General features: G+C 39.5%; 1 protein-coding gene across 8 annotated transcripts in view; it reads right to left on the bottom strand.

Annotated features, from left to right (window-relative positions):
* ATP2B1 (ATPase plasma membrane Ca2+ transporting 1) overlaps positions 1-13,963 on the bottom strand; it is a 135,143-nt gene that overhangs the window by 64,979 nt on the left and 56,201 nt on the right. For all 8 annotated transcript variants that reach the window (XM_055585826.1, XM_055585845.1, XM_055585861.1 and 5 more), the window contains exon 2: positions 7,867-8,294. In XM_055585826.1, the coding sequence (XP_055441801.1) occupies positions 7,867-8,074 (208 nt within the window). In that variant the 5' untranslated portion in view covers positions 8,075-8,294. The remainder of the gene's footprint in view (positions 1-7,866; positions 8,295-13,963) is intronic.

Here is a 13,963-nt window from a genome sequence, read left to right as displayed (position 1 = left end):
AGTCAAGGTAAAACATAGTAAAGGTGAAAATAAAATGGCAACCCACCTCTGCAGTCTCGCCTGGAAAATCCCACGGGCAGAGGAGCCTGGCGGGCTACAGGTCATGGGGTCGCGCAGAGTTGGACACGACTGCACACACGCACACGAAGGAAAAATACAGTGCTGCTGCCCTCAGTACCACGTTTTACCTTAATGCTTTACCTCTTTATTTTATTTTGCTCTTTACTACAAAATGGATAAATAAAACCATTCTGCTTTCTTAAAGATGAGTGACAGATATTAAGGCAAGTTATTTAGCAATGGAAATGACCACACTGGTGACAGAGATGGTTAATCTAGAGCAAACCTCTGAAGAAGCCAGGGGAAATGGAGGCCAGGGCATGGGTGTCAGGCTACTACAGGTATGGGAAGACATTCCCACTGTGAGGAGGGAGAAAAGCAAAGCGTGTGGGCAAGAGAAAGGCAAGCCCTGTTGAAACTGGCAATGAGACTACATGGTCCTAGCTTTAAAAACAGATGCGATATGGTATCAAATCATTTAGAAAAAATTACAGATAAACAGAATGAGAACTCTTCTGCCTAGACCTATTGGCTCCATAGATTGTAGTGGAGCAGTGATGAGGCCAAGGCATTGACCTTTCAATGGCCCAGTTAGCTTCACAAAGAGGAAACAGATTCGAAAATAGATTAAAAACCCTTAAAAGTAGCCTCAGAATTTATGCTTTTGGGGTCTGGATCCACCATTCTATGAATAGATAATGGCTCAAGAATACTGTCTGTATATTTGAAAGAGACAGATTATGGGAAAAAATGCAACGCTATCAAGATACTGATGTTTTACCAGAAAATGTAGCATTCCAACAGAGTCTAATAAAGCCATGTCTCAATTTAGAAAATGAAGAGGAAAGAGCACTGAAATGGAGAAAGCAGGTGGATTTAACTGAAAACCATGGCTAATACACAGCACATCCTAATCTCAAATCTTCTACTTGAGATTATGTCAGCATTTGTAAGTGTGTTCTGTCTGTGGAACAGCAATGCCTTCTTTTAGTGAGGGTCACAGGAAAACATAGCTTCCCAAGTGGCACAGAGGTCAAGAATCCACCTGCCAATGCAAGAGACGCGGGTTTGATCCCTGGGTCGGGAAGATCCCCTAGAGGAGGAAACGGCAACCCATTCCAGTATTCTTGCCTGGGAAATCCCATGGACACAGGAGCCTGGTGGGCTACAGTTCACAGGGTCGCAAAGAATTGGGCACAACTTAGTGACCCTACAGCAGCAACACAGGAAAAGATGCAGATCGAGAAAGGATGTGCAGATCTGTGTTGACTCTTTTTGAAAAGCAGATCAATATTCTCATCATATTCTCAATTTCAAAAAAGAAGGAGACTCCCCTCAAATTTAAGTGAAACACTTTCTGAAGTCAAACTCAGACTTTGTTCCTGAATGCCAACTGCAGGCCAGATAAGGAGAAGCACAAACACACAAAGGGAAATGAGTCAGACGGGATGCCTTTCTCCAGCACTTGCCTTCAAGGAACTCGTAGTTTGGTGGGGCAGACTGACAAGCAATCAGTTAATCACAACCCAGAGTGTTAAGCAGTAACGATGGGCATGGTGAGGATGCTAACAGAAGCCCGCAAAAGGAGCTGGAATCCAAATTTAGGGAGCTGGGGTGGATAAGGGAAATATAAGATACCAAACCTGAGATCTCAGGAATGATTAAGAGACAGTCACAGGAAGGGTGAGGTAGCATGTTTAAGGTGAAGACATCACAAGACCGGAAATAAGAATGAGCTTGGCACAACAGTATTTCAGAAAACTGAAAATTTTGCTATGCCTCAAACACTGAGGGGGAGACAAGAGATGAGATGAAGTAAGCAGGAGCCAGACCCCAAAGAAATTTGTTAATGTAAGTGAGAAGTCTGAACTTCCTTCTAAGTGCGAGTGCAAAACCTTTACCAGCTTTCAGCAGGAAAGTGACAGGCAGTGCAAAGGGAGACAGGAAAAAACACCCGTTAGTATGCTGTTACCTGAATTATGCGAGAGAAAGACAGCAGCCTCAACCAGGGTGGTGGGGAGGTAGACGAGCAGATACCCTTGAGTTGAGAGGCAGGCGTCACGGCGTTTCCATGCCTTGTCGACCCAATGAGTAAGAACAGGCGAAGACTCCTATCAAAGTCAAGTCTGCCTAGCAAGGTGGGCGACAGTTTCATCAGAGGGGGGGGATGGGGGAGTATCCTCTCCGAAGGGAAAGTCTGGAGAGGCTGGGGAAATGAAGATGCCTACTAGCAACTGAGCTTTTGGCTCCAAAGCCTGTGAGAAAAGCCTGGACTGGCGCCACAGATGTCAGAGTCAGATGGGAAGTCTTAGAAGCGGAGAGCATCACCCAGGGAGAGGGCAGAGATGAAGAGGCGAGTGCCCCACGATCGGAAACCCAAGGCGACATGGAAAGGAAAGCACGGGAGGCGGATGAAACCGGTCAGACAGGAAAAAGCAAACCTTGAGAGTCCAGTGTTATGAAAGCAGAAGAGAAGCTTTGAGAGGGAAATATTATATTCAAAAAAATTGAACCTGAAAAAATGAACAACGCGATGCTGCTTCAGACTCTATCGAGTACAACTTTACCAAATAATGTATATGCTACAAGATTTGAGGAGGAGTCGGTATTGCAATTATCTTCAAGAAACTCATAAGCAATGAAAACTGGTAACCAGAGCAAGTATTAAATGTATAATTCTCTATATTTTTAAATTGGGGTATGTAATTATCATAGCAGGAATAAATGTCTAGGACAAGGTCACACAGAGTCATCAATAGAACACCCTCACTGGTACCTGTATACAAGTATTAGAACATACGTGGCTGGCATATCACCACCATGCAGATCCTTGTCGAGTGCCTAAAATGGCTATGCCGACTGGTATCACCAAACACACGCATCAGGGAATCACTGCGTTCCTGCAGCAGCCTCTAAGTCAATAAGGATTTATCCCGGGCGAAGGCTGATGTCTTTAGGGAGTTAAAATACATTTCCATGTGTGAATGCCCGTTTTGTTATATTACATCATGAAGACATGGCCAAAGCACAAGGTGACCAACAGCCTCATTACAGCCAGTGCAAACAGAAACTGCCATCTGAAACATTATGGAGACATCAGTCAGCCAGGGACAACTGCTGCTGGCTCTCCTGCTTCCTACCATACGCTACTTTTGTTTCTCTCTACCACTGTTTCCTTTCCTTATTTCCTTTTTTTTTTTCCTCTCTCCCTTTGTTCTCTTCTAATTTTAGCAACCCCCACCTTAGAAAGTCTGGTGTCTCTTTTTGCTTTCCTACCCTTTATAAATCCACAAAGCCATGCCTCTTACAGAAGACCATTCAGTACCTGTCTAATTTTTATGAATTCATTTTTATCCTTTGCTTAATACAGTGCTACAAATAAGAAATGATACCAAGGGCTGAGATCTGCACTCTGTAAATCTTACTACTAGACTCTATTCTACCATCCAATAAAAAATATACTATAGATAACACAAGGAACACATGAAAATGGAAAGGATACCAACAGCTAGTGTAAACATAAAAAGATCAGGAGAGAAGGTTTAGAATAGGAAATGAGAAAGTTAATGTAAGGAAACAGTAATGATACAGAAGAACAAAACTGTAATGACAATTTTATACAGTTAGGTCATTTTGTTACAAGGTTGTTTTGGCATAAAAGTTCTTTCTTGGAGTCTGGGGACTGTAAGCTAGGTGCTTGGTAACAGATAAAACTAAAAATATGAATAAGTCACAATTCCAGTTTACCCTGAAATTTATAGTTCTAATTCTTTTAAGAGTGAAGATGATCAATCAGAACCACTAGTCCATGGGGTTGCAAAGAGTTGGATACAACTGAGCAACTGAACCAAACTGAGGAAATTTTTAATATGAAAATCACATCTAGCTTCAAACACTTCCTATTGATCAGTACATGAACAGTAAGGTTCAAACTCAGTCGAGTACTAGTCTGCTAGAAAACAAGCAGTGAGATAGCAGGCCAAATGAGAAAGCACAGAAACACAACTTCTTAAGTAGCGCATATTTTAAACATTGACTGATAAACCCCCATTTTTTTTTATTATGTAATTCTTGTCATCCAAAAAAAAAAAACAAAACAAAAAACTATTGTGAAGAGAGAACACAGATACTCCATTCTCAGTATCTCAACTCTTTTGCAAGCTGAATGAGGTGAGCTTTTACAACAGGCAGTACACTATAGCAGTTAAAAGCATGGTCTCTGTAGCTAGAATGTCTAGGTTTGAGTCCTTCCTCTGGGCTTATAGGCTGTAAGACTTCAGCAAAGCTGCTTAACCTTTCTATGCTGTGGGTTCTTGGGCTGTAAATTGGATAGGGTCGTTGTTAGGATAAGTTAATATTTCTTAGTGCTAACTACCAAGGTGGCACAAAAACCATTCTGTTGTTCTTAACATCTTAAACTTTTCCTCCAGACTTTAGAGCAATCTAAGATCTACATCCCTACTATTTCTGATTTTTCTTCTTCAGTTTTCTCTTAGCCATACGTCACTAACATAACATACATCTCATTTTTTTTTTCCCTTCCCACATCTCATTTATTTGTCCTGTGAACTTGTCTCCCAGGTGGAAAAATAAGGCAGGCAGTTTTGTTTTATTCATTGATGTATGCCCAGAGGGCTTCCCAGGTAGTGCCAGTGGTAAAGAACCATACTGGTTTGATCCCTGAGTTGGGAAGATCTCCTGGAGAAAGAAATAGCAACCCACTCCACTATTCTTGCCTGGAGAATCCCATGGACAGAGGAGCCTGGCGGGCTACAGTCCACAGTGTCACAAAGAGTTTGACAAGACTGAAGCGACTTAGCATACATGCACATGCCCAGAGCCTAGAAAAGTGACAATCAGATAGAAGATACCCAATAAACACAATAAATCAACTCTAAAACACACATATTCTTACCTTGTATTAACATCTCTGAAATTGGAATGTAATTTAATTATACACTTACAACTCCCAACACTAATTCTTTTTTTAGGGATTATATAATACATACGACAATGACCTAGATCTGAAAGATTATATGTTATCAATGAAGAAATTAATGAATGAAACAACTAAAGGGACACATAAGCATCAGTTTTACCTAAACAAAATTCCTGTACGCTGAAGAATCGTATTTCTATCTCACTTTCCATGATCATAAGCAGATCATACTAACAAAAGGCTACTTATTGTCTAGATCATTTCACTCGGGCATAAAACCTCCCCAATGATGAGTCACTTGTTATTATTTGCCTAGTTGATCAGTGACAAAATATTCATTAGCTTTCTGAGTGAGTTATTTCTAAATTAAACTAGAACTATTTCTTTGGAAATGACATTGTTGTGAAAGCTGCTGTTGTTTATATTTATTCTTATAAGGAGTGTAAGTACAAATATAATGCTTACAAAATTCTTTAAAAGAATATTTCACAATGACAAGCTTATATATAAAGAGTAGAAGACAAAAGTCTGTACAAATTTTGACAAAAATTAAATTCACTATACTAGGAGAGAGATGAGCAAGAGTGCTCTAGTAAACGAGGGGGATACAGCATTCACTTGTTTAATAGCACAAAACAGCAATAAAACATACACAATTTTGAGTGTTGACTATTTCTACAGATTATACACAACTTCCACCATGTCACAAGAGAGGTACATAATCATTCCCTTCCCCTAAATTTAGAAACTAATGTATTAGGTTTAACTTTTCAGTTAATTTAAGAAACTTCACTAATTAAACCAAAATCAGTGTAAGGAGCGCTGCCTGAAATAAGAGAAGAAAAGCAACTGCAGTGCAAACTAAACAGAAACTAAGTCCATTAAAAATAACACACCATGGAGGGATTTTTAGTTATGAGAAGACAAAAGTTCTGATTAACTAGGGAAACACAGAGCTATGGTTGGGGAAAGTGCAGTTAAGGGCAGGTTTCAAAGTACAGTTCAGTATCACTTTCGGTTATACTGAGGGTTTTTAAAAAATGTTAATGCTTTTGATCAATTTGGTGATACTGAAACATCCAATGATTAGGTTTTAGATTAAATGTAGTTAAGTACAGATGGTTAAACTACTGAATCAACCAACTGAGAATAGCATAAGTAACATACAAATCTCTAAAGTCATATGAAGTTAGCTAAAACTTTAAAGTAAGACTTGTATAAAGAACAAGCTCCAATTTTGTCATATTACATCGATTCAAGCCCACGTGTCTGTTTCCGATTCCCTGAAGCAGCTCTTAAAATGGTACAGCATATTTAAGGTGTAACTGAGATGTTTCCAGTGGTTCTGACCTGAGGAAAAGATCCAGACCATCTGGAAGACTTTACAGAAAAAAGAACATGCTCCAAGTGACCTGAGGAAGCCCTTTAAGGAAATGGGAATATTGACATCAGCTTCCTCAGAAAAATTAAAGTAAGTACCCATCATTAAAACAATGAGCAATTCACATAGAATTATATAAAGGCTTCAAAGAATCTTTTGCTATGATTTAAAATTCTTTGACAATTTTGGAAATAACTTTTTGCTATGATCCCAAAATTTATCACAAGTAGTGGCACGGCATAAGATGCTTCCGGAAAAATGATTTCTCTAGAACTGGCTTTAGACAGATACTCCTTTCTACATAAAGATATAAAGGATATATACTAATATCCTTTAAACTTTTAACGTTACTAACCACCTATTCTTACTAAAATAAACTGTAACCACCAAACACTCACCTTCATATATTTGCCTGCCGCTTCCTTTGCAGTGTGCAGAAATGCCATCCTGAAACTCCCTAACCTTAATTTCATGTTTAACATGATCAGTGTATAAAAAAAGGTCATCCTTTGAAAACACTTCAAAGATTATAATGTAATGAAGTTATAAGGAATTCTTCTGCTTCTCAAAAATAAATTTACTACAAATCAAGAAATATGAAACCAAAGACTTCTTTGAACACGGAAATTGAATATAATTCTAAGATTGAAAACTATTTTTAATCAAAGGAAATGTCTGCTAAATAAAAAATTGCCATCTAATCTACTCCATTTGCTTTGGTACCTTCTGAACAAATTGCTAAACTTTTAGGTTTTTTTGTTGTTTTTTTTTTAAAAAACAACAACAACAAAAAAAACAACAACTCAATCAGCTACAGGCAGTGAAAACTATTTTAAGCTGCCTGGCAAAATGAAGGATAGTGAGCAGGGTTTATTTCTACAGAATCTCCTGGGAACTACCAAGTCTGGTTCCACCCTCCAAAGCTCAAGTGGAAAGACAACCATGCTCTTTAATAAACAAGCAGCAACATGTGTGACAGTACAAAATCCTTCCTCCCACCGACTTAAAATAAATTACTGTGCAATACTATTTTTTGATCTAAAGTTACTTTACACCAATCTGATAGCTGCTGCTGCTGCTGCTAAGTCGCTCTAGTCGTGTCCAACTCTGTGCGACCCCATAGACAGCAGCCCACCAGGCTCTGCCATCCCTGGGATTCTCCAGGCAAGAACTCTGGAGTGGGTTGCCATTTCCTTCTCCAATGCATGAAAGTGAAAAGTGAAAGTGAAGCCACTTAGTCGTGTCCGACCCTCAGCGATCCCATGGACTGCAGCCCACCAGGCTCCTCCGTCCACGGGATTTTCCAGGCAAGAGTACTGGAGTGGGGTGCCATTGCCTTCTCCGAATCTGACAGCTAGCCCATCTTAAATGTTAAAAAAGAATGGCATCATCAAACAACAGCTAAGACAATCTAAGCATGCTTCTTTATGAGTCAATCACAGCACTTGCTGAACAAAGTACTAAAAAGGGACATAATACAGCTCACCTTCATTGGGAGATGTTTTTAACCTGGCGCAGATTCCATAGACGTCTCCATAGCTTTCCTGTATTTTCCGTAATGCGTCTGTGGACCTGAGCTCCATGAGGGCCCGAAGCTCTGCGAGTGTAATTCCAAAGTCTCCATCGTGATTAGCTTCCTTCAAAGAGTTTTTTACTCCACCATATGCAACTGAGTTGTTTGCCATGTCGCCCATTACAGGTATAATTTATTAGGAGGAAAATGTTTCCCAAAAAACTCTATAATTTTCACTTGATATATTTCCAAGATGAAAATCTCTTAAATAGGAAAATCTTTCTTAAACCAAACATTCATTGTATGACTTTGTAAAGGAGCATCAGCAGCATTTCCCAGGGAAGTATCTTGACCTTTGGCCCATGACTAGTTTCTTCCTATCAGTCATGAGAGGTACATATCTGTAAGAAGAAAATATTTAAAGTGAGTAAAATCCATCTGAGAGTGTTATGCATATAAGCATACTTTAAGTGTCATCAGATCCCTAATCAAAATATATCATTTAACTGCAAAAATAACAGTCTTGCACCCCTTAAAACATTTTGCATGATAAAAGTTCAAACTATAACTTCTAAATAAAACTGTGTATCAAGAGACATGATATTTCACCATTATTAAATAAAACTGTATTTCACATGACCAATCGAGATTATTAATAGTTATCATTAAGCACGTGTTACAAGCAATACATTAGCGGCTTTAAATTCATTCTCTCACTTAATCATCACAATTTAATCCCATGAGGTGTTATTACTCCTTACTCTACTGAGGAAGAATAGGCCTCAGATAAATTGAGGAGTTTCTACACAGCCAACAAATGCCTGACATGAATGACGTAGGATGCCTCTAAGCCCATGTTCCTTCAAATAGACACTATCCTCTCTCTCCAAACCTTTCATATGGAAGAGTGCCTGAAAAGGCAAAAAGCACCACGAACCTTCTCACATGCTTTCCTGCAGTTCTCCTTGGGCACTCTGTGATGCCAGCACCTCTTGGCTTCCTAAAACTATCTTTCACCTGTTTCACATTTTTCAACTGGTTTCTGTCACATGTTGCCAGCTCAGGTCCTCACGGACTAACTATCTAAAGAAATCCTCTACCCCTTAGCCACTCTTCACTGTTACTCTATTTTCTTTGCTGGCCCTTAGTTATTACCTGAAATTATTTTGTTCATTTATTTACTTATTTGTTGTCTCCCTCCACCCACAACATTAGTTCCGAAGGCTGGGCACGGGTTGGTCCATTTTTATATCCTGAGAACCTAGAACTGTGCCGGACCCATGGTAGACATTCAGTAAGCATTTCAAGAATGAATGAATACATTACTGTAATTTTCTTCACAACAATCCGTTGGCTGAATGGGCAAATGTGGAACCCATAGATAGATGGCCCACATGAGCATCTGCAGATTTTGGTATTGGGAGGTTGGGGGCCGTTTTGGCCTAGAACCAATCTCCTGCCAACACCAAGGGACAAATGTGCTTTCAAGTTCTCCTCTTACTCTAAACCAACTGAAAACGAGCTCTCAACTTTTCCTTCTCAATATATGTCCTTTTAAACTAGGACCACAAAGTTAACACGCCTGACAATGGATTCACTTTATTCCTTAATTGGAAAGCTCCTTCCCAACTATCATTATCTTAATCATGTGGGCCTCAGCTCTTAAATCATCTTTGATTCTGTCCACCTCAGCTTCAGTGAGTTAACTGAGCTCAGTTAATCGTTCCTTTGAAAAGCCTCTTCTGTACATCCCCTTTTCTCCTCCATCTTCAAGTGTCCTACACAGATTACAATCACTACCCTCTAGTTTCTTTCTCATTCTATTATCTCCTATAACCAATCCCTTCTACATTTTGAGGTTCTATTTAGTCTTTTAAATAACCACTGTGCCACTCTATCTAAACCTATATGATGAAAATACAGGCTTAATGTTAATATCTGTTGGACATTCAAGACTAAGCTCAATTTTACCTACTCAATTTCTTCTGCTCCCCAGAATTCCCCATATTTAAGTAAGTAAGCGTTAGTCACTCAGTCGTGTCCAGGTCTTTGTGACCCCATGGACAGCAGCCCACCAGGCTCCTCTGTCCACGAGATTTTCCAAGCAAGGATACCGGAATGGGTAGTCATTTCCTTCTCCAGGGGATCTTCCCGACCCAGGGATCTAACCTGGGTCTCCTGCAGTGCAGGCAGATTCCTTACCAACTGAGCTACAAGGGAAACCCGTATTTAATAAATGCTTAATGACTGGGCTTCCCTTGTGGCTCAGGTGGTAAAGAATCCACCTGCAATGCAGGAAACTAGGGTTCGATCCCTGGGTCGGGAAGATCCCCTGGAGTAGGAAAAGGCGACCCACTCCAGTGTTCTGGCCTGTATAGTCCATGGGGTTGCGAAGAGTCGGACACGACTCAGTGACTTTCACTGTCACTAATGATGAGGAACTAGAAAAGATTACTTGCAAGTGCATTTAGTCTTCAGCAATGGAATTGTTACAGGGATGTTTGCAAAATCGTGGTACGTGTTTCTCCCAGTTCAATACCCATCAGAACTGGCTAGAGGACTTGTTAAACTACAGACTGCCAGCCCCACTGCCAGAGTTTCAGCCCGGCTAAGGCGGGCACCACAATTTCTGTTTCTAACAAACTATCAGGGGACATCAACACTACTAGGTCAGAGAGCAAAACGTGAGGGCCCCTGGACAGGAGAGCGGACGAAGGTGCTGACTCTTTACCCGCTGCTTAAAGACGCCTGGGGAAGGAAAAGTTCGCTGGCCTTGGCTTAAATTTACAAGGATGTGACAGTTATGAATTCTGTAAGACATTTTCTTTCTTTGCCTGCTTCCACCCACTTCACAAATCCTTATGCTTGCCCAATTATTACTAATTTTACTCATCCCCTAGGCAAAGTGGGTTCATACTCACACATCAATTATTATAATAACTCAACTTCAAAAGCTGGAGAGGGTGGTTAGTTTTACGATCTCTGTGTTTTCCTACCTAAAATTTCTTGGCATCTGAACATCACACCAATCCTAGAGTAAATCATTATTATTTAAGAAATAAAACAATTAAGATTCATCAGTCTGTGTGTTGGAAGCATGTATGTCACCATTCCTCTGGTTTCCAGAAAGAGAAATTTTCCTCAACAAGTTCTGGCCTCCTACCCATCTATCACCATCAAGCTGAAATGAACTGCTTGACTGATTTTCAGAGAACAAGGAGCTTCCTCACCTCCTTGCCTTCTTTGTAAACAACATGTCTGTAAGACTCCCGCAATCTGGTCTGAATAAGTAGGGGCAGACCCCCAGGTAGAAAATCGTATCATCCTTCAAAATGCCTGGGGTGGAGGTAAGTAACTGTTTAGTTCTGGGTTCAATACTAGAATCTCAGTTATCACACAAAACCTAAGTCATTCATTTCAGCTTTTGTCAGTAATAAAAGTAGTATTTTTATTCCTACGTGTCAATATTTGCCTTTTCTCTTGACAGAATTCACGCTGGAGAGAAGGGTATTGTTTACTGGGTGGCCCTTAAATTTCTCAACAATAAGGATATATAACAGAGCTAGAATCAAACCTCTATTTGCAAATCAAAAGTCATGTTTCTTATACTATCTGTCTCTGCTTTAAGTCTTTATCTTTATCAGGCTGAAATGGAAATGTTTGTAGGTTAAACAGTCAAACAGCAGCAAATGTACCAATTTATATGATAAAACGAGAATTCAATAGACATTAGAGTGGTATTTGTTATCTGCTACCTCTGCCCTTCCCCAGCTCTCAATGGTCCATCCCCATATCCTGATACTGCCCTGACCATAAGGATGATGGGTTCGGTCACATGCATGTGACTTGACAAAGGCCAACAGGTGGCAACAGGGCTTCTACTGTGACTCTGGAATAGACTTGTTTCTTCTTACTGAACTTAAAACTGAGATGCGGAAAGCCTCTGAGAATGTGTCTAAAAGGAAGGGATGATCATTTGGGCTCTTGTGTCAACCAACACCTAAAGTCTGTCCTAACTGTGATCTTTTCGTTATTTGTCAATAAACTCCTTTTGGAGGTTTTTCTATCACTTTGCAACTCGCAGGGCTTTGGAAAGTACATGTCACCATGTTCAGTTCCCCCTACTGTGTAAAGAAAGAGAAGTCCAGAGAAAACTACCAAATGCAAATGAACCACTTTCCCAAAGTGGACTATCTGAACTACTGATTAACCCACAAATGATAAACTGAACTGTTGTCTATTTCTAGATTGTCTATAACCTATTCTATTATAACCTCTTCTATTTTCTTCTTTTCCCTACTATTATTCACTCTTCTAGTCACCTACCTAGTAAACTGACAAAAATGCCAAGGACAACAAAAAAGCTTTGCTCTTTATTGTTAGCTACACCATGACAATCAAGAGAGAGATACACTATTTAGAACTGAGATACAACAGAAAGAACATTTCCTTTGCTTCTCATTGTTCATGAAGAGATTCTGATCTTCCATTTGAAAAGTTTAAGAAGAAATCTTGGAAGCTGAGGCTCCACAAGAGGGGGGTTTTAAAGAAAACACCTATCTCCATACATAATTTATCCCAGAATCCCTAGATGATGTCTCTGATCCAAGCACTGTTGGTAATCTTTGAGTTATTACATAAAAAGACAGATGGTTTAAGACTAAAGTTGGGCAAAAATAGCTACAGTCTTCAAAAAGAATGAGATGGATTCCAACTGACACATAAGCTTTACTGTGAATGGGCAGGCAGGACCCCAAAAGAAAACAAAAGGATGACTATGAAGTCTTAGCACTGAGTGAAGCTCATAAAGAGACAGTTTTGTTAATGTTACAAATCAATGCTTTCTTTCACAAGGTCACCTGACTCTGGATCACAGAATGGCTGTATGATATTATTTAGACTCAACAATAATGAGGACAACAAAAATACCACACATTAGAAAAACTAAAAGAAATAGCTGGACAGCTAAATACATTTGGTAATGAAATATGGAGTTGGATGAAACACTGAACTCTAAAAGTGATTATTAATATTATACAGTAACATGATGATTCCTGCAGGCAAGAAAACATATCTACTATAACTAAGTGTACTAGCATAAGAGGAACAACCTGAAAGGTGTTATTTAATGCATTATTGGGTTCCAAATGCCCAACTGTTCTAAGCTTCTATTAGTGATGTGAAAACACAGAAGTTATATTTCTCCAATCTATAGATGACTTGCAGCTAGGTAACTCAGCAAGTTTATCAGATGACAGAATTAGAATCTGGAAAGACAGGTGGGAATGGGACGTTAACTATAATTAGTACAAAGGTATGATCTCTTACATTTAATTTCAAAAACATAACTGTACAAATATGACATATAAGAAACCCAACTGTATACATTCAAAGACAGAGGTTCAGTTTACTCAAAGCATTGGCTTGATGTTAATTAACATGATGTAAGTGCTTTCCCCTCCCATTCCCAAGCTGTCTTAGGCAGCAATGACAGGAGTATTAAAAACTAACAAAGGGAGTTAACAAATCCTTTCTACTTTGCCTTGCATGTAGACACTTATAATGTTACAGGATCATACAACACAGACCCAACATAACACACCTCCCTAAATGTGTGACTATACATAAAACAATGTGAACTTAGCCTGGCACACAGTAAATTGTAAATGCATGTGAGCTATTTTTATTGTTGGGCTTCCCTGGTGACTGAGTGGTAAAGAATCTGCCTGCCAATGCACGAGATGCAGTTCAACCCCTGGGTTAGAAGGATCCCTTGGAGAAGGAAATGGTAACCCATTCCAGTATTCTTGCCTGAGAAATCCCACAGACAGAGGACCCTGGTGGGCTAATGTCCATACAGCCACAAAAGAGTTGGCCATGACTTAGCAACTAAACAACAACAAACAAATTTTTATTGTTAAGATTTCTAAACCTAAATAAACATAGAATTCTGATGATAAGTCTAATATACGTGAGGCTCTGCTATACAGATAAAGCATATGATGACTGAATACATCAAAAAGACTAATGAACAGAAGAGGGGCACCAACTTTTATGTGTATTATGGACA

This window comes from Bubalus kerabau, chromosome 1, assembly GCF_029407905.1.
Source record: "Bubalus kerabau isolate K-KA32 ecotype Philippines breed swamp buffalo chromosome 1, PCC_UOA_SB_1v2, whole genome shotgun sequence".
Classification (NCBI taxonomy): Eukaryota; Metazoa; Chordata; class Mammalia; order Artiodactyla; family Bovidae; genus Bubalus; species Bubalus kerabau.
This window is presented reverse-complemented; position numbering and strand designations above follow the sequence as displayed.